Source organism: Nylanderia fulva, unplaced genomic scaffold, assembly GCF_048542155.1.
Source record: "Nylanderia fulva isolate GAGA-0341 unplaced genomic scaffold, ASM4854215v1 Scaffold909, whole genome shotgun sequence".
Classification (NCBI taxonomy): domain Eukaryota; kingdom Metazoa; phylum Arthropoda; class Insecta; order Hymenoptera; family Formicidae; genus Nylanderia; species Nylanderia fulva.
Window position 1 is genome coordinate 1 of NW_028191036.1, and position 18,946 is coordinate 18,946.

General features: G+C 47.7%; 1 protein-coding gene and 3 pseudogenes across 1 annotated transcript; all 4 read right to left on the reverse strand.

The window, feature by feature from the left end:
- Positions 1–3,347: 3,347 nt before the first annotated feature.
- On the reverse strand, positions 3,348–5,668 carry LOC146719635 (large subunit ribosomal RNA; annotated as a pseudogene).
- A 1,052-nt stretch (positions 5,669–6,720) lies between these two features.
- LOC114939124 (5.8S ribosomal RNA) lies at positions 6,721–6,865 on the reverse strand (annotated as a pseudogene).
- Positions 6,866–7,664: 799 nt separating this feature from the next.
- Positions 7,665–8,755, reverse strand: LOC146719636 (small subunit ribosomal RNA; annotated as a pseudogene).
- Positions 8,756–16,366: 7,611 nt separating this feature from the next.
- On the reverse strand, positions 16,367–17,450 carry LOC146719637 (uncharacterized). The gene has a single exon (XM_085489910.1). The coding sequence runs from the start codon at positions 17,393–17,395 to the stop codon at positions 16,367–16,369; it is 1,029 nt and encodes a 342-aa protein (XP_085346036.1). The 5' UTR covers positions 17,396–17,450.
- Between the last annotated feature and the right edge of the window lie 1,496 nt (positions 17,451–18,946).

Genomic DNA, 18,946 nt, shown 5'->3' on the forward strand with positions numbered 1-18,946 from the left:
GTCACTCTATTACCCCGCACTCGCATCTGGTTTTCACACCAGATAAGCTGCCTAGCCACATACGTGGTTTCGGCAGCCGCGCATGCTGCGGGCAGAGTACTCCGACACAACCGCTGCAGTCGGTTATGCTTCAGAATTGGGATCAAAGTTCTTAATAGAGGCATTCCAAGCCCGCCACTCTGTATCGGCGCATGCAGGTATCCAGCAGGAACATCATGGGGAAAACGCAGCCATCGTCGCACCGCGGTGCGTACGATGATATCTTTACCCTTGAGGGTTTTGGTCGAGACCGTACCCACTGTCCATCGGTGATAATACCGTGGAAGGAGACAGTCACGCAACAACCTCAGCCGCTGTTGCGGCTTAAGAGGTGCTCTCGTGAGTTGCTCGATGGCCTGAGCTAAGGGTGGATTGCTTGCGAGTTCCCTAGCACCTGTGTATTCGCAGCCCAGATACGTCCAGACATTGACCAGGGATCTTTGCGGTATCATCGCTCTCCCCACGGTGAAATAAGGTGTGGTGTCCACCTTCACCTTCTTGTCTCTGCCGGACGCCACCATGGACAGCACTCCGGTCTTCTTCGCGTTGATCTCGAGCCCATTTCGCATAAAGGCGTCATGAAGCCGTGTCAAGTTCTCCTGCAGACCATCTCTGGTAGAGGCCAGGAGCACAATGTCGTCTGCGTAGCCCAGCGCATTGATAAGCCGGCCACCCAACCGATAGCCAACGTCCTCCGAGAGAATTCCTAGTGCTCTATCTACGACCAGATTGAACAGCAGGGGCGACAACGGATCACTCTGTCTCACGCCACGGCCGATCTTGATGGCCGACACTTCCTTAGCGCTGACCCCCTGCAACTCGGTCAGCGCATTCGAATAGACAGCCCTTACGTACTCTCTAAACTCCCGAGGGAGCCCCAGCTCATCGAGAGTCGTATGAATAGCAGCGTGCGCAACCGTATCGAAAGCTTTCGACAGATCAACGCACGCCACATGCAGAGAACGACAGCGCCTCCGGGCGTCCCAAAGCACGGATGAAAGGACTGTGACGTTCTCACATACCCCGTCCACCGGCCGGAACCCCCTTTGGCGCCTGTCGAAGATGTCGAGGGCTGCCAATCTCTTTGCCAATATCTTGTGGAAGTGTCTTATTATAACGGATCCTATGCTGAGAGGTCGGTACTCCGTCGGACCTGGCCGATCGGACATACCCCCCTTCTCAAGGAATACCGTTCTGGTTGTGGCGATTGATGAGGGGATCGTCTCTGCCAGGAGCAGCAGATTGAACAGAAGCGCACGAAGAATCGCAGGAACAGCGTTCCACATCCTCGGCGTAATCTGGTCCAATCCGCAGTGCCAGTCCTTACGGAAATCCTGTTCACCTCTGCAGGTGTTATAGGATCCCAGAGCAAGGTCTTATCCGCCACAGGAACTGGATCCGTGGCAGCGCCATCGCCGAGACCTTCGAGGTGAATTCCTCTCGGGCCCGACGTACGGCCCCGGCCAGCACTCGCAGCCTGTGCCGCCTCCCCAAACGACTCACGCAAGTCCGTCATGTCTCCATCCGCACCGCTGGAGGCCTCCATAATGGGGCGCCAGCAGTTAAGGAATTCGACAGCAGACGGCCTCTCGCGCACCGAGTCGCCCTCGAGGATACTCGACAAACAGGACTTCTTGTTCTTTCTGTAGAGGGATTGCACAATTGCATACTCCCTCTTTCTCTTCTGCTCCTTGCTCTCTCGTTTAACTGGAGGACAGTGCTTCTTTGCCGAAACGCGTTGCGGAGGGCGCACTTGTAGCGGCCGAGGGAAGATCATGCCCAGCCATCTCTCGATAGCCAAGACGTCGACCCTCCCCGCCGTCAGAGCATCTCTTGCCGTGCCAGCAAGAGTATCAGCCTCGTAGCTACGGAACGCCGCACTCTGCTCTACGAGTGATTGTATCTTGTCCCGCAGCCTCTGAGAACTTTGTTCAGGGGGAGGCTGATGTGCGCTTTGATCGTCAGTACTAGCCTCAATGGCCGCAGGAATGGTGTCGGCTCGTGTCATCACCGCACCATCCCTATCGCCCTCATCGATCACAATCGCGCGACGCGATTGGATCTCTTGGCAGAAGTCTCTAACCATCACTCGGTAAGGCTCCTGTCGCCGTTTATCCTTGATGGCTTCGAGACTCCTATTGGGGAACTTTGTCTCCAGATACTGGTTAATGAAAGGTTCCCCGGCTAAGGTGCCTTCAGCCTCAGCGCGTGCCATGAGTCTAGTTTCCTCCACTGACCATCTGGCCTTTACGCGGTCAACATTGATAGCACTGTTGGCTTGTAGTGGGTGTGCACGTACTTTGTGGACACCAAGACCACGCATGTTCCGGAATCTCGCCGAACAATGCTCACAGCTGACCATCTCCTCCTCTAGGCTGTCCACTTCAGCCTGGCTGGTCCTTATAGTGATTCGCGACGGACCAGCTGCGACCCCGTCAGGGTCCTCCGCACCTCTCGCGCGCTCACTCAAGCGAGCACTCGCACGCAGACCCCGGGCCATCCGAGAACCCGGGACATCAGAATCATTCTTAGCTTTATTCATAATTTACTCCGTGTAGGGGGGCAAACGGACTGACAACCGAGAGCCCCCCAAGAAACCCCGGTCTTTCTTGGCCCCACAACTCACCATGACCGTAGGCGCATGGGCCGAAGCCCTTAGGGGCGCACTTCGCTGTACACTCGCTTAGTCGACATCTACCGAGTCTAAACTTCCAAAGTAGGCCGTTTCCGGGAGCACCACGAGAAGGTGGAGGTACAACTTGGACATGAGAGGCTGAAGGTCCTTACTAGAGGACTTCGTTGGCGCATCACGAACCAACCATGACTCTCTCTAAGTACCATCGCGGCGTGTTGCTTTGAGGACCGAGAGAGTCATAGTTACTCCCGCCGTTTACCCGCGCTTGCTTGAATTTCTTCACGTTGACATTCAGAGCACTGGGCAGAAATCACATTGCGTCAACACCCGCGAGGGCCATCGCAATGCTTTGTTTTAATTAGACAGTCGGATTCCCCTAGTCCGTGCCAGTTCTGAGCTGAGCGTTGAATGGCGGCCGAAGAGGACGACCACGACGGCTCGCGCCGCCACGGAAGCCTCGCAGCAAGGAAGATCCGCGGGAGGCCAAGGCACGGGACCGAGCTCGGATCCCGGGACCGGCGCGAGAACGCCGACCGTTCACCTCGCCCAGGCCCGGCACGTCAGCCAGACCCGCTTCCCGACCAAGCCCGACACGCCCCGCTCCTCAGAGCCAATCCTTATTCCGAAGTTACGGATCCAATTTGCCGACTTCCCTTACCTACATTATTCTATCGACTAGAGGCTTTTTACCTTGGAGACCTGCTGCGGATATGGGTACGAACCGGCGCGACACCTCCACGTGGCCCTCTCCTGGATTTTCAAGGTCCGAGGGGAAGATCCGGACACCGCCGCAACTGCGGTGCTCTTCGCGTTCCAAACCCTATCTCCCTGCTAGAGGTTTCCAGGGAACTCGAACGCTTATACAGAAAAGAAAACTCTTCCCGGATCTCCCGACGGCGTCTCCAGGTCATTTTGGGTTACCCCGACGAACACTCTTACGAGGGCCCGAATTGTATGCGGTTCCGCTGCCGGGTTCCGGAATAGGAACCGGATTCCCTTTCGCCCGACGGGCGTGTGTCTTTCGTATAATATTTATTATTATTTCTCGACACTCGAGTATATTGTACGCCGTCATTGACATAGGATTTCTCCTAGGGCTTAGGATCGACTGACTCGTGTGCAACGGCTGTTCACACGAAACCCTTCTCCACGTCAGTCCTCCAGGGCCTCGCTGGAGTATTTGCTACTACCACCAAGATCTGCACCGACGGCGGCTCCAGGCAGGCTCGCGCCCAGACCCTTCTGCGCTCACCGTCGCGACCCTCCTACTCGTCAGGGCTTCGTGACGACGCGAGAGAAGACTAACGCCCGCTCCCGGTTGCCGCCCCACTTGCCGCTGACGGCAGAGTATAGGCTCGACGCTTCAGCGCCATCCATTTTCAGGGCTAATTGCTTCGGCAGGTGAGTTGTTACACACTCCTTAGCGGATTCCGACTTCCATGGCCACCGTCCTGCTGTCTTAAGCAACAAACGCCTTTCATGGTGTCCCATGAGCGTCGAGTTGGGCGCCTTAACTCTGCGTTTGGTTCATCCCACAGCGCCAGTTCTGCTTACCAAAAATGGCCCACTTGTCACTCTGATCCGAAGATGCTCGTGGCTTCATAATTCAAGAAAGCCAGAGATCTCACCCATTTAAAGTTTGAGAATAGGTTGAGGTCGTTTCGGCCCCAAGGCCTCTAATCATTCGCTTTACCAGATGAGACTCGCGCGCGTTCCGTGCGGAACGGCCGAGTGCCAGCTATCCTGAGGGAAACTTCGGAGGGAACCAGCTACTAGATGGTTCGATTAGTCTTTCGCCTCTATACCCAGTTCCGACGATCGATTTGCACGTCAGAATCGCTACGGACCTCCATCAGGGTTTCCCCTGACTTCGTCCTGACCAGGCATAGTTCACCATCTTTCGGGTCCCAACGTGTACGCTCTGGGTGCGCCTCTTCGAACGAGACGCCCCGGGAGTGCGAGGCCGCATCGCGACGCGGCCCATCCTCCCTAGGTCGACGGCCAGGGCCGACCTTCACTTTTATTACGCCTTTAGGTCTCGCGACAAGTCCCAATGACTCGCGTACATGTTAGACTCCTTGGTCCGTGTTTCAAGACGGGTCCTAAGAGTACCCAAAGCAGTAGCGTCGCCGACCGGTATCGGTCTCTCGCGAGACCGCGGGAGACGTTCGCAGGCCTGTCGAAGGTGTACTGTACTGTAACCAACAGCGGGCCAGGACCGGGGACGGCGCGAAGTCCGTAACCTCCGAGTACCGTGGCGCGCGCTTGCGACGGTCTCGACGCACCGTGAATAGTGCGGCCTGATACCTTGCGCGTACCGCCGAGCAGCCGGCCGAGCGACCGAGGGTTTGTCGCGTGCCGTTTTACCGGCGACGCGACAGACACCGCACCCGGGCCGTAGACCGACACCCAGCGGGTCGCGACGTTCTACTTGGGGAGAAGTGCACGACGACGAGCGCCGGACATCGGCGCACGGTAGCGTGCCCGCGCGCGAGCCGCAAGAACTCCGCGGGACATCGCCGACCGACGCGAAGCCAGCGCCGCTGACGATGAATCTCCCCGTTCGATCTTTTGGGTTTCTTAGGTTTACCCCTGAACGGTTTCACGTACTCTTGAACTCTCTTCAAAGTTCTTTTCAACTTTCCCTCTCGGTACTTGTTCGCTATCGGTCTCGTGGTCGTATTTAGCCTTAGATGGAGTTTACCACCCACTTAGAGCTGCACTCTCAAGCAACCCGACTCTAAGGAGAGATCCTCCCGAGGCGCGCACCGGTCGCTACGGGCCTGGCACCCTCTACGGGTAAGTGGCCCCATTCAAGATGGACTTGGACGCGACGCGGCACCTCGGGATAAGCGGATCCTCCCAAACACCACATTTCCCTGCGGCGGAACCGCGGGATTCGGTGCTGGGCTCTTTCCTGTTCGCTCGCCGCTACTAAGGAAATCCTGGTTAGTTTCTTTTCCTCCGCTTAATAATATGCTTAAATTCAGCGGGTAATCTCGCCTGCTCTGAGGTCGTCGCATAGTGAGTTTTCGTAGCCGTTTGCCTCCTCCGCGTCGCTCATCGTCGTCTCTCCTCTATAATATATATTATAAGAGGGAGAGAGAGAGAGCGTCGAACAAGAGAGCAGCAGCGGCAGCACACGAAATACGCGAGAAGGCAAATCGCCGGGGCGCTAACCGCACACACACTCGTTGGTGATAATGGAGACGATATATCGCGGGGTTCGAGATTCTCGGCTCTCCCTTCTCTTTTATATACGAAATTCGGGCGGAATCGATTCGACGAGTACACGACGCGGCGCGCCGGTCCCCTTTTTTCGCTTTACGAAAATTTCGTGGACTCGGACACGCGGTCGGCTCGCGATTCAAAACCCTTCTCCGTAAAGAGGTAAAGGATTACGAATGCTCTCTCCGCCGGACGACGACGCGCCGTATATTTCTCCGTAATACCGTTATGTGTGCGGGCAAGGGCGCCTCGGCATAAGACGCGCGAGCGCTATCGCACCGAGAGACGCGGCACAGAGTGCGAGAGCAGTCCGGTCAGTCTGTGTGATGTACGGAGAGAAGAGACGGTGAGACAAGCGCTACCTACTTTCGGGAGACAACGACGCACGCGCCGCTCTAGGGAAAGCGGTGCCATTCACCGCCCTTTTTTTGGCCGTTTGTTGCTCCCTTCGCGCGCGCTCTTACTCTTATCCCATTTCTCCTCGGCTCTCGCGTACACACACGACTTGGATACACAAACACGCTCCCTCTCTTAATTCGCGCAGCATTCTCTGGGCGCGCGTTCGCCAACGTTTTACACGCTTGTGCGCTTCTCCTCCTCATTATTATTATTATTTCGGTGTGTCATTTCAGACGACGTCAGGATTTGCACCGCGGCCGGTCGGCGCGGCACAGACACCTCGGGCGAACGTCCAACGATCGCTCGTACGCCCATTGTAAGCGTTGCACAGGGCACAGGCGACGCGCGCGCCATTCTCTGGTCGCCCGCGTCGTGGCCGTGCGCGCTTTTCGGGCGCAAGCAGTTTAGGGGTACTAAAACGACCCTCAGCCAGGCGTGATCCGGGAATTGTATCCGTGGACCGCAATGTGCGTTCGAAATGTCGATGTTCATGTTCACAAGTTGACGCGCAATTAGCTGCGTTCTTCATCGACCCACGAGCCAAGTGATCCACCGTTCAGGGTAATCGTTCGAAATTTTTGCGTTCGCGAAGAAACGCGCTTCTCGTTCAACCATCGTGGTCTCTTCTCTCGGACGAGAGAGAGAGAATAATCGTGGTGGCTCTTCGATCAGCCTGTCCGCGCGCGTCCTCGGACGCGCGCGGACCGCCGCCTCCCGCCAGGGAAGGCTACGGCACAAAGATAGAGTTGTGTGTTTCTCGTTCGGAGCGTCTCTCCCGCAACGGGAGAGCCGGGGCGGAAGCTCTTTGAAGAAACCGTCGGACCGACACAGTTGACAGATTGGTCGAAATATCATCGATCCCTTCTCTGTGTTATATATATATTATAATAATATATGGGGGTCCTCTCGCTCGGCACTCGCGGTCGCACACCGTGTGTTCTCGGCACGCTGACCGCTGCCCCGCGACAACGGGGAGGGCGCGCGTCGACGAACGTCGTGGGTGTTGCACACACGCGTGCGCGGGCATAGGTTACCACCGGTTCGCGCTCAACGCCGAATCGACGCTCTGTGTGTGTGTGGCCGGAGAATGGCACACACACGAGCGTGATCGCGAAGCGTCTCGCTCCGAATCGTCGTCGAACACCGCCGGGCGCGCTGCTCTGCTTGCCGACTACTTTCGGTCAGAGAGGCGCGACGGCGTCCGTCGTTATATCAAAACACAACAACAAATTCCGTCAAATCCGTTATTTTCTTTTTCTCTGAGAGCGCTTTTTCAGCGCGTCCATTCAGTCACCGACTGCTGCGAGCGCGCGTCTCTCCCAAAAGAGAGGACTCTCGACGCAGAGCAGGACCTCCGGAACGTTAATGATCCTTCCGCAGGTTCACCTACGGAAACCTTGTTACGACTTTTACTTCCTCTAAATGATCAAGTTTGGTCATCTTCCCGGCAACATCGGCAATGCCGAGACATTGCCGCGCACCAGTCCGAAGACCTCACTAAATCATTCAATCGGTAGTAGCGACGGGCAGTGTGTACAAAGGGCAGGGACGTAATCAACGCGAGCTTATGACTCGCGCTTACTGGGAATTCCTCGTTCATGGGGAACAATTGCAAGCCCCAATCCCTAGCACGAAGGAGGTTCAGCGGGTTACCCGGGCCTTTCGGCCAGGGAACACACGCTGATTCCTTCAGTGTAGCGCGCGTGCGGCCCAGAACATCTAAGGGCATCACAGACCTGTTATTGCTCAATCTCGTGCGGCTAGAAGCCGCCTGTCCCTCTAAGAAGATTTGTTTGTACGTTGGTAGTAAAAACCCGCCAGCCGAAGCCGGGGGCCTTCGCGATACCATAAGGTACGCCTATTTAGCAGGCTAGAGTCTCGTTCGTTATCGGAATTAACCAGACAAATCGCTCCACCAACTAAGAACGGCCATGCACCACCACCCACCGAATCAAGAAAGAGCTATCAATCTGTCAATCCTTCCGGTGTCTGGGCCTGGTGAGGTTTCCCGTGTTGAGTCAAATTAAGCCGCAGGCTCCACTCCTGGTGGTGCCCTTCCGTCAATTCCTTTAAGTTTCAGCTTTGCAACCATACTTCCCCCGGAACCCGGTGCAAAACGTGCAAAAGATCTTATATGTGAAAATTTGAACTGCAAAATTTATGGAACCATATATAACTTGCCCATTTCCAAAAATGTAAATTCAATTTTTACACATTATTTTTACATTCTTAATTTTTAATTATTGTTTTAAGAACATTTCAAGAACTTACGATTCAATTATTTAACTTGAAAGAGATTTCTGATTTATGCACGAGTAAATATATATTCTTCTGCAAAATCAATTGTTTAACAACACATAGCTTTCGATAAGATTCTAATAACCAAATTATTTATTAACCAACTACAACTTACATTGCGATACATATTTCAACTTTCAGCAAATCAGAAAAAGTATATTTTTGAAATTTTATAATTATGTTTAATTATGTTTAGTTGTAAATATATGTGTATATATCTTACATTGAGCGATAAATTGAAGTTACATAAAAACTGCAAACAATTAGAGAATAAATATTTTTATGAGTTAGAAAAAGACAGATTTTAACAAGCTAACCTACAGGTTAGGTTTTTAAAATCTAAGACATTCAAGAGATCGCGGTGAAAATATTTTGCTTTAGAACGAAAACTTTTTATAGAAAAAGAAAAATACTATATATTTGCTCAATTGTTAAATGTTTTGTCATTTGTAACGTCCAGACAAATTTCAAAATTTCAATTTCTTCAATCATTAATTTTTTTTTAACCTATTAGTCATGACAATCTCTAACTTGCATGAAAGACCGGTAATAACGAATATTTAATCACACATATAATTACTCCCAGGTTAAAACATGTCTTCTCACAAATGACAACAGAGTAATAATTCATTTTTAAAATTTAATAATATTGATAGCATAAAAGGCATAATTAATAAAGACTCTCTACTCTCGATCATTCGTTAGGAAACATAAACCTGAAATAAGAATAAGCGTGCCTATATTATAACTATTCATAATTCAAAAGACTTAAAAATCGTACACGTAATGCGTAGTAACATTGTATCCGTCACACGTTCGAAAGTACTAAATAAGGATACCATAATTCGACTACGAATATATAAGTATTTTATCCTGGTTATGATCTTTCATACAGTAAGTACTAATTTGCATTTAACTAAAGAATATAAACGTAAATTAAGGGTTTCCACCCGCCTATCGTGATTACCGGATCATAAATACAAATATCAGAAAATATAGAAATTCATTCCTCACGCGAATTATAATACATTTTATTTCGATTCGCAAAAGGAATCGACATACTCTATAGGATAGTACCTAAGAATATATGTATACCACTTATAATATAATAATTAGATAATCAAATGTGAAACCCGCTTTACTATTGTGAACTCGGCTTTACTCTCAAAGAAACACCCCAGAACATTCCAGAAGAATGATGCAATATAGAAGCTTCTAGACGGATCCAGAAGCATGATGCAATACATGATGCAACGCTGAAACACGTTGCAACCTGCAAGGCCCGTTGCAAGCCGCGTAGCGGTGAGTCACCAACGAAGCACCGCTATCGCTACCAAGAAGAAGATAAGATAAGTCGGAGCGCATAGCCAACAAAGGCATACCGCTATCGCTACCGAGAATAGGACAAGGAAAGTCGGAGCGCCCAGCGATGAGTCACCTAGGAACGCCGCTATCTCTACTAAGAAGCCATCTCCCCGGGACTTAACCGTCGCAATCTCTACCAGGAACAGATTGTCTCCGGTACTTCCCCGGCACATCTCTCTTACCATTGGCTGAGCCACATCGCCCGATGGGAGGAGCGAGCCCCATTTTTGGGTATATAAACCCGGCTCCCGGCACGGAACGCCAGTGATTTCGTCGCAGTGGTTCCAGTCAACAACAATCCAGCACTCAACCAGCAAATACTACGGGGTCCTGAAGACATAGCCGCCATTTGGTGAGGCATAGCCGCCATTTCGGACCGAGGTACCGAGGCTCCTCAGATCTTCAGACTCAGAGGGAAGAACATAGTAGCGAAGTGTACCACCTCAAGGCACATAAGACATTGTCTAACCTTGTGAGTATTTAAGCCAGTTCACATATCCCTAAATAGTAAAGCGCGACGGACACTCATTATATTTAATCATTATATTTAATTAATTATTTAACCACTGAAATTCGAACTCAATCTTATTTCACATACGAACTCTGAATTTAATTATTTAGCCACTGAATCTCGAACTCAATCTTATTTCACATTACGAACTCTGAATTTGAATACAGACATAAGCCATATATTACTCTGATTTACGATTCGTATCTGCATACGCCTGCGTTACAATCGTCCATATATTCAATATTTTACTCGATACTATTTAACTATATCTAACCGATATCGCATGTCTATTTAACTTGTTGTACTTGCAATATAAATATATTATATATGTATTTTATTGTATTACTGCTCACTTATATATGTATGTAATCCCGTATCCTACTACCTATTAGCGAATTGAATAACGCTAATTCCTCAGTACACATTAGAATATTATATCCTGTCAGAAGGTAAATTCGCAAATCATCTCAGAGGTGCACGTTCAGTAAAGTGAACGTAGCATTAGCCTATTAAGACCAGGACCTGAGAACCCGGAATAACCGGATGTATACCTACCTCTCTATTCTTTTATGCTTTTAATACCTTGCACTTTCCAATAATTGCGAATTACTTTACCACACCGACTGACAGTGATCTTGCATATTGATATTTAAATTTATTTGACAAGTGTACTCCACCTTACCCTATTTGCTACTATTAAAACCATACCCTGTCATAAGGTAAATTCGTTACTACGATTCTGAGATGCACGTTCTGTAAAGTGAACGTCGCATTAACCTTCGGGGACCGGAATCCACGGGCAACCGTACATTTCTTCACCCTTCCCCGCTTACTCTCTCTCTGCTTTACAAACCTAACGAATTACTTTACCAAACCAAATGACAGTGGTCTTAATGATTATTAAAAATAATTAATTCATAATTTACAATTCAATTATTGATGCTTGAAGTTACACGTATTAATACTCTTAATATAGATATTAATACTTATATTCAAACCTCTATTCCTAATTCCTCTATACCCATTAGAGTTATATCCTGTCAGAAGGTAAATTCGCAAATCATCTCAGAGATGCACGTTTAGTAAAGTGAACGTCGCATTAGCCTAATAAGACCAGGACCTGAGAACCCGGAATAACCGGATGTACACCTATCTCTCTATTCTTTCATGCTTTTAATACCCTGCATTTTCCAATAATTGCGAATTACTTTACCATACCAACTGACAGTGATTTTGATATTCATTGACAATTTGTTACTTCAAAGTCTAAGACTTATTTATTCATTAAGAATTACTATTTCAAAGTTTAAGATTTAATTATTAACGATTGAAACATCAAGTATTAATATTCTCAACGCAGATATTAATACTCCTATTCAAATCCTTCCTTTTATCCACGTTATTACCAATCCTCATTTAATACAGGTTTATTATAATAATTACTGACATAAAGTTAATTTATTAACAGGTGAAGGGCTTTCTCGCATAAGATTAACCTTTCATCTCTGTTCGCTCTCATTAACAAGTAAATCACGCTACAAACGTGAGTCATATTCAATTATTTCAAATAATAGAATAATCTATCTTTCGATTTATTCATGTGAATTTATTTAACCGTTAGATGGTCTCTCCTTTCCGACGAAGGAATCAGATCGATCGAAACGAGCAGCACCTTCACAGGCTACGCGAACGTAGATCTCGAAGACCTCTAAATCTAAACGTTCAAATTTATCCAACGCGAATAATCATACAACCTCCTTCTCCAGACGCTTATTCGCCAATTAATAATATTCCTCCGTACATTGATTATTCTCACCCTCAATTTCCTGAACAGTCTCATTCAGAATCAAATACTTACCTAATCGATCCAGATCATCAATTTTAAACTGACCCTGAATATTACGTCCATGATCAAACTCAACAATTAGCATCTCCGGAATACGATCCATTTTTACAATTTAATCACGAACAAAACTTCAATATTCTTGACGAGAATACCGTGAACCTCACATCCGACGGCACTCGTAACTTCATCTCAGAGGAAACTCAGGACGACCTTACTTCTTTTATTACTTACCTCATTCAGCCTAACAATTCTGAACAAGAGCTTAACAATATTGTAACTCAATTTCAAGCTCCCCACGAACCACGTCAGGACCAATAAACTTTATATCGACATAAAGGTTTTATGAATGAATAAACAATTTTTATACTTGTAAAATATCTTTATTTCTTGACCCGACCCGCAGAATTCCTTCTCCATCCGACTTTCTCAATCGAATCTCAAGCTCTCGGCATCCCAGGGTATAGCCGGCCTAGCAGGTTGCCCTAAAAAAGTAGAGAGCAGCTTCTCGAACGTTTACCGAGGTAGACGCGAGAGAAGACCGACTTGTGCATAAGGTGATTTACCGTAAGGTGAATTGCCGGACGTAACACATTATTATTTCTAATTAATAGCTTGTACAATTATTTTCGTTTCTATCTTTTTCTAACTCATAAAAATATTTATTCTCTAACCCCACAAAAACAGTACGTGGAATCCACGTTATTTCCATGCGCAATCCACATTATAACGTGGATTCCATGTGCCAATAACGTGGATTCCACGTACTGTTTTTGTCGGGAAGTTTTTGCAATTTTTATGTAACTTCAATTTAATCGCTCAATGTAAGATATATACACATATATTTACAACTAAACATAATTAAACATAATTTGTTACGTCTCGTGGGGTCCCGGCTGCGAAAATTTGAATGCAGAGCTCGGCTTTTTCCACGAGACACGATCGCTATTACGGATACGCGAATCTATGCGATTTTCCCCGGGGATACCCGCGATCTGAGGTTATTCGCGCTGGAACTGAGGTGATCGGATTATTGCGTGGGACCTACCTGTGACTCTACTGTAATAAAGATAGCTTCGTCGATTGCTCTATGCGAAACGTCGTTGGGGTTGCGTAAGTAATCTTCGTACGTAAACTGACAAAGCTCGCACAAATCACCGATTCGCGTGAGGGTAAGTCGGAAGTTGCAGACTCCGCAATTTATTCCGATAGGTGTTCCGCCTATGATTAGAGTATGCTTCCGAATCCTTGTCCAAAGTAATTTCGAGACTCTAGGTAAGGTGGAGTAGCATGAAATGCAGAGAGCTGCCTTAGTCTCAAAATGGATGTACCCGACACCAACTTGGCAATAGAATAAGGGTTCAAACGGTACAAAGAGATTAACTTCTGGAGGAGGAGTTATACCTCTAAGGGTGAGTGGGCACATTTGTGCGTAATCGAATTGATAATGCGTCATTCGCTCGTAGATCTTCGGTGAACCCGGCAGTTATCGAGAAGTTAGTAGTCGTCGGCAAAACCGTCGGTAATTGTTCAGTAAAACACTGGTAAGGTGCCAGTAAGGTGTCGATAACCCGTTGGTAAAAGAACGTATGTCGGTATATCGTCGGTAATGTCGGTGTTTGCGCGTACGCTCGATTGCTGACGTTGAACGCTCACGCACGAAGCTACGGATCCTGACAATCGGGTTGTAAATCCGATCGTCGATATCGGTCTCGCGTATAGATTGCACAGGAAGATTCAAAGTGGACTGTATCTTAAGGAGGGTGGACGCGCTCCGATTGGTGCGTGTTACGTCTCGTGGGGTCGCGGCTGCGAAAATTTGAATGCAGAGCTCGGCTTTTTCCACGAGACACGATCGCTATTACGGGTACGCGAATCTATGCGATTCTCCCCGGGGATACCCGCGATCTGAGGTTATTCGCGCTGGAACTGAGGTGATCGGATTATTGCGAGGGACCTACCTGTGACTCTACTGTAATAAAGATAGCTTCGTCGATTGCTCTATGCGAAACGTCGTTGGGGTTGCGTAAATAATCTTCGTACGTAAACTGACAAAGCTCGCACAAATCACCGATTCGCGTGAGGGTAAGTCGGAAGTTGCAGACTCCGCAATTTATTCCGATAGGTGTTCCGCCTATGATTAGAGTATGCTTCCGAATCCTTGTCCAAAGTAATTTCGAGACTCTAGGTAAGGTGGAGTAGCATGAAATGCAGAGAGCTGCCTTAGTCTAAAAATGGATGTACCCGACACCAACTTGGCAATAGAATAAGGGTTCAAACGGTACGAAGAGATTAACTTCTGGAGGAGGAGTTATACCTCTAAGGGTGAGTGGGCACATTTGTGTTTGTTGCGTAATCGAATTGATAATGCGTCATTCGCTCGTAGATCTTCGGTGAACCCGGCAGTTATCGAGAAGTTAGTAGTCGTCGGCAAAACCGTCGGTAATTGTTCAGTAAAACACTGGTAAGGTGCCAGTAAGGCGTCGATAACCCGTTGGTAAAAGAACGTATGTCGGTATATGGTTGGTAATGTCGGTATAAGAACGTATGTTGGTATATAGCCGGTAATGTCGGTAAAAGAACGTATGTCGGTATATTGTCGATAACGTTGGTAAAAGAACGTATGTCGGTATATCGTCGGTAATGTTGGCAAATCGAAAGTGTTCTCAATTGATTATTGTTTAAATGACTACTTTGTTGTACGGATTTACGAAGCTATTTCTTGAGACACAAGATTTTTAAGAGATTGAACTATTTGCGTTTTTCCGTGTTAGAATTCCGAGAGTGGCACCGCATGTGGTGGTCGACCCTAGTTTTATAGCCCGACCTTTTTTTTATAGCTTCCGCAGTGACGATGGAAAAGAGGAAAAATGCGTCGGAGATTTTTCTAGAATGTTCTCTTCCACGTGGTAGAAGCGTCTCTTAATTTGCTAACACGCGCGATTCCTTAGGTTAACGTGAATTTCACTTACCTTTAGTAGCACTTTCTTGATCGTGTCGGCTCGTACTTGGAGGTAGTGCGTGCGGCGAGGGTCGTTCACTGGGATGTTTGGCGGCGGCAGGCGTCGTGGTTGGAACGTTATTGGTATGCACTTCCACTGTAGGAGTTCGTCGTTGTTATTATTTTTTAATGTTGAAAATGTTCTCGTATTCAGGATCGGCCTGATATTCCACTCCGAGGAATTGAGAATATTCTTCGGTCGCTGATTCGCGATAAAGTCGGTTTAGTTTTCGTAATTGATTCTTCCTTCCTGCGCGTCGCGTCTTAGGCATATTGAATTTGATGCATCCTCTGAATGATTACTCAAATAAGGAGGGTTGATATGCGGCGGACCTCACTATCAATTCCTTATTTTGGCAAATGCTGAGAATGTTAATTCTGACTGTGATGAGCGGTGGTCCGCTCCAAACACAGTTTGAATTATTCTGAATTCAAACGCCGTATGACAAATTTAAAACGCTATCGTATTTTATCACGGGAGTGGAAGTTTTGAAGAATACTGAACACTAGTTCTCACACATGAATACACTGATTTATTCGTATAGTAGTACAAAATTCGAGACTAAAACTTAGAATTAGAATTTAGATTTAGACTTAGAATTTAGAGTTAGAATATTATACTTAGAGTTAGAATTTTAGAATTAGAGTTAGGATTTAGAATTTGGACCTAGAGTTAGAATTTAGGAGTGCGACTATACTGTTCGGTGTCGCGCAGAGAACTGCCGAAATTCGGGACTGCTCTGAGGTCCTTCGTTTCGGCGGCTCGGGCCTGCGGCGGCCTGGAGAGGGGGAACTCTCCGGAGTAGGGGCTCTCACCGTGGTGGGAGATCCTTAGGCGCTACGAAGCGCCACGCTTAGTTTCTAGGCGGAGTTAAGCGTCATGGCCGGCTTTGGCGCGCTTTTCAAATAGCGTTTAAGGAACTTGGAGTAAACAAAAAAATTTATACGGCCGGACGTGACACCTCCCCCCTTAAAATAAAAATGTTGGAATTTAATGTTCCAACATTTTGGACTTAGTTTTCTATGCGCTACCATTAGGTTCTTAACTTAACATTGGTTATGTAAATATTTATTTAGTTCGCCGTAATCTTTCATTGGGGGAACACTCGTAGGGTGAGTTTTTGCACACACTTTGCCACTGTCTGATTCGTTAATCGAAGGGGTTTGTTGTGTGGGCAGGGTTAAGGGTGTTTCTTCTTCGTTCGTTGGAGGGGGTTTCAGGTGTAGCAGTTCTCGTCCGTTGTCCTGTTCTCCGTCCGCTGATCTACCAAGGTGTAGGAGGACGTTGGTCACTGAGGTCCAAATGGCTCCGAGTAGATGTAGACTCCATCCGTACACCGAGTGGAGTGCGTACCCATGGATCAGGGTGTCGATTATTAATTTTATCAACCGTACGGTAACGAAGATGCCAAGTACTCCGGCGCTGGCGGATCCGAAGCTTATAAATCCCTTCCATAGCCTGGCTCCGGTATTTTCCGCTATTCGGTCGAGAGATTTCTCGTCTAATAAATTCAGCAAGGAGAAACTGCCTGTAGGAATTTCCTGTCCCATTGCTCCCCTGGCGATTGTGTGGAGCATGGAGGGTTTTTCCACGGGGAACATGATATGGTCGCGAAGACGATCAAGATCTTCGTTCGTATAGATACCACTGGAAGCGAGTGAATCCGGGCTTACGTACTTCCATGAGGGTTTGGTTAGAGGCCTGATAGTAGGCGGTGCCACCGATTCCACGGGTTTCGGTGTTAGTCTATACCAGGTGTTGTGTATTTGGTATAGAGTTGGTAATAGTTCATTGCAATCCCTCGATGTTCCGGCTTTAGTAAGTATCTTCGATCTTGGTAAGAGGAAGAGTGACTTATTTTGATGAGTGACGGGGAGTTCGTTGTAGCACTCGTCGGTAGGTCGTAGGCGGCATTTGACAGGTATACATTTGATAAGGTGTATAACTTCACCTGCAGTTATGGCGGTATAACCTGGAGACTTCATTATTCGATGCGCCATTTCGTCAGGTGCTATGCTTGCTAGAGAAAGTGCGTTGAGGAGGATCTGCCTTTCCAGTGCACATTTTTGCTCCATAATATCCTTGTATAGTTGGGTCAGCTGGGTTTTCAGGTGTTTCTCGACGTATATAAATTTTGAATTCACATATGTGAAGATGTCGAGGTTGTCGATTCTGACCTTGGAACGGCTTTTGAATGTCCGTTCGGGCCTCGTTTCGAGGATACACAGCTTGGGATGTTCCGTTCGCCAAAGGTTGTATTCGCATACGTTGGTCTCGGTTGTCCTTGCTAATGCGAAGGTTGTGTCACGCGCCGTGACTGTATAAATCGTTGGCGCTTCCTCTTGGAAAGTGCTGGGCGACAATCGATATGCTATTCCTTTGTAGAGAACATCGTATCGTCCAAAGTGACAGTTGTTAATTGGCAGGATTGTCCAGAAGGTGGAGGCGCCGTCGGCATCAATGCATTCGCCTGTCGTTACGGGACAGCGAGTGCCGGATGGAAGTATCACTTCATTGTTATTGTATCCAACGGGCAGCTCCAATTGTCGTATCGTGATTCGTACTGAGGCTTGCACGATCACGTCGTCCCATGAGCCGTATGCGTCGCTGAACTGGGTGCCGCTGCATTTTCCGTCTGTCTTAACTGATCCTGCGAGTGTCATTGCTCTTAGGTTTGTTGCATTTGGCTTAATCCCAGTAATGTGCTGGTTAACTCCTAGAGATATGGTCCCTGTTTCGTGCAATTTTCGGCATGTATCTGCCGATATTTCGTGGATATACTCCTGTCTTCCGTTCTGCACCGCTGCTATATGAGAGTGCATTCCGCAGTAAAATATAGTCCGGTCTATTTCGATTTTGCATTGGTAGGCAGGAGTATGCACGAATTCACTGAGTTGGAGTAGTTGTATATAGACTTCCTCCTTCTTAGGTTCGATGCTGTTGGTTTTACACTCTTCGATATCTAAGAGGGAGAGTGTTGTGATGTTCAGGCCCCGTCCTCCACAGTCGTATCCGCTGGATAGTGGGGCCAGGAAGGCCATGCCCAGGATAATTGCGAGAGTCCTCATCTTAGCGTGGTTGGTTGCTTACTGGCCCGTCCTCCGTTTGGGCGTCCGAGATATATTCGTCTTCGGAGTGGGGGTCTTCAAGGGTGGGGGCTTGATGTGGTGAGGGCTTTAACTTGTCCATATGTACGGTTTTAGTCTTACTATTGCTTATAGCTAACTTAACGTTATTTTTACCTAGTATCTTTATTATCCTATAGGGACCTGTATATTGGTCTCCTAATTTCTCTTTGTTAGGTTCCTTAAGTAAATAAACGCTATCGTTAATCTTAAATTTACGCGTATTGATTTCCTTATCGTAGTATTTCTTACTTCTATTCTTAGCATTATTTAAGTTTTCGCGTGCGGCTGTTTGGGAATCGCGCAATTTGTTGAATAGTGTGGTTAAATATTGTGTATAGCTTTCGTTAGTCATGCTTTCGATGTCCGGGTCGCTCGAGGGGACCCGCGCGATTTTCCCGAAAATGAGTTCGTACGGAGTGTATTTTGTACCCTCATGTACGCTCGTATTATACGAAAACGATGCTAGTTTTAAAATTTGATCCCATTCACTATTTTTAT

Excerpts from the sequence above, each read along its gene's own strand:
- LOC146719637 (XM_085489910.1), bottom strand. The coding sequence starts at position 17,395 with ATGGAGCAAAAATGTGCACTGGAAAGGCAGATCCTCCTCAACGCACTT.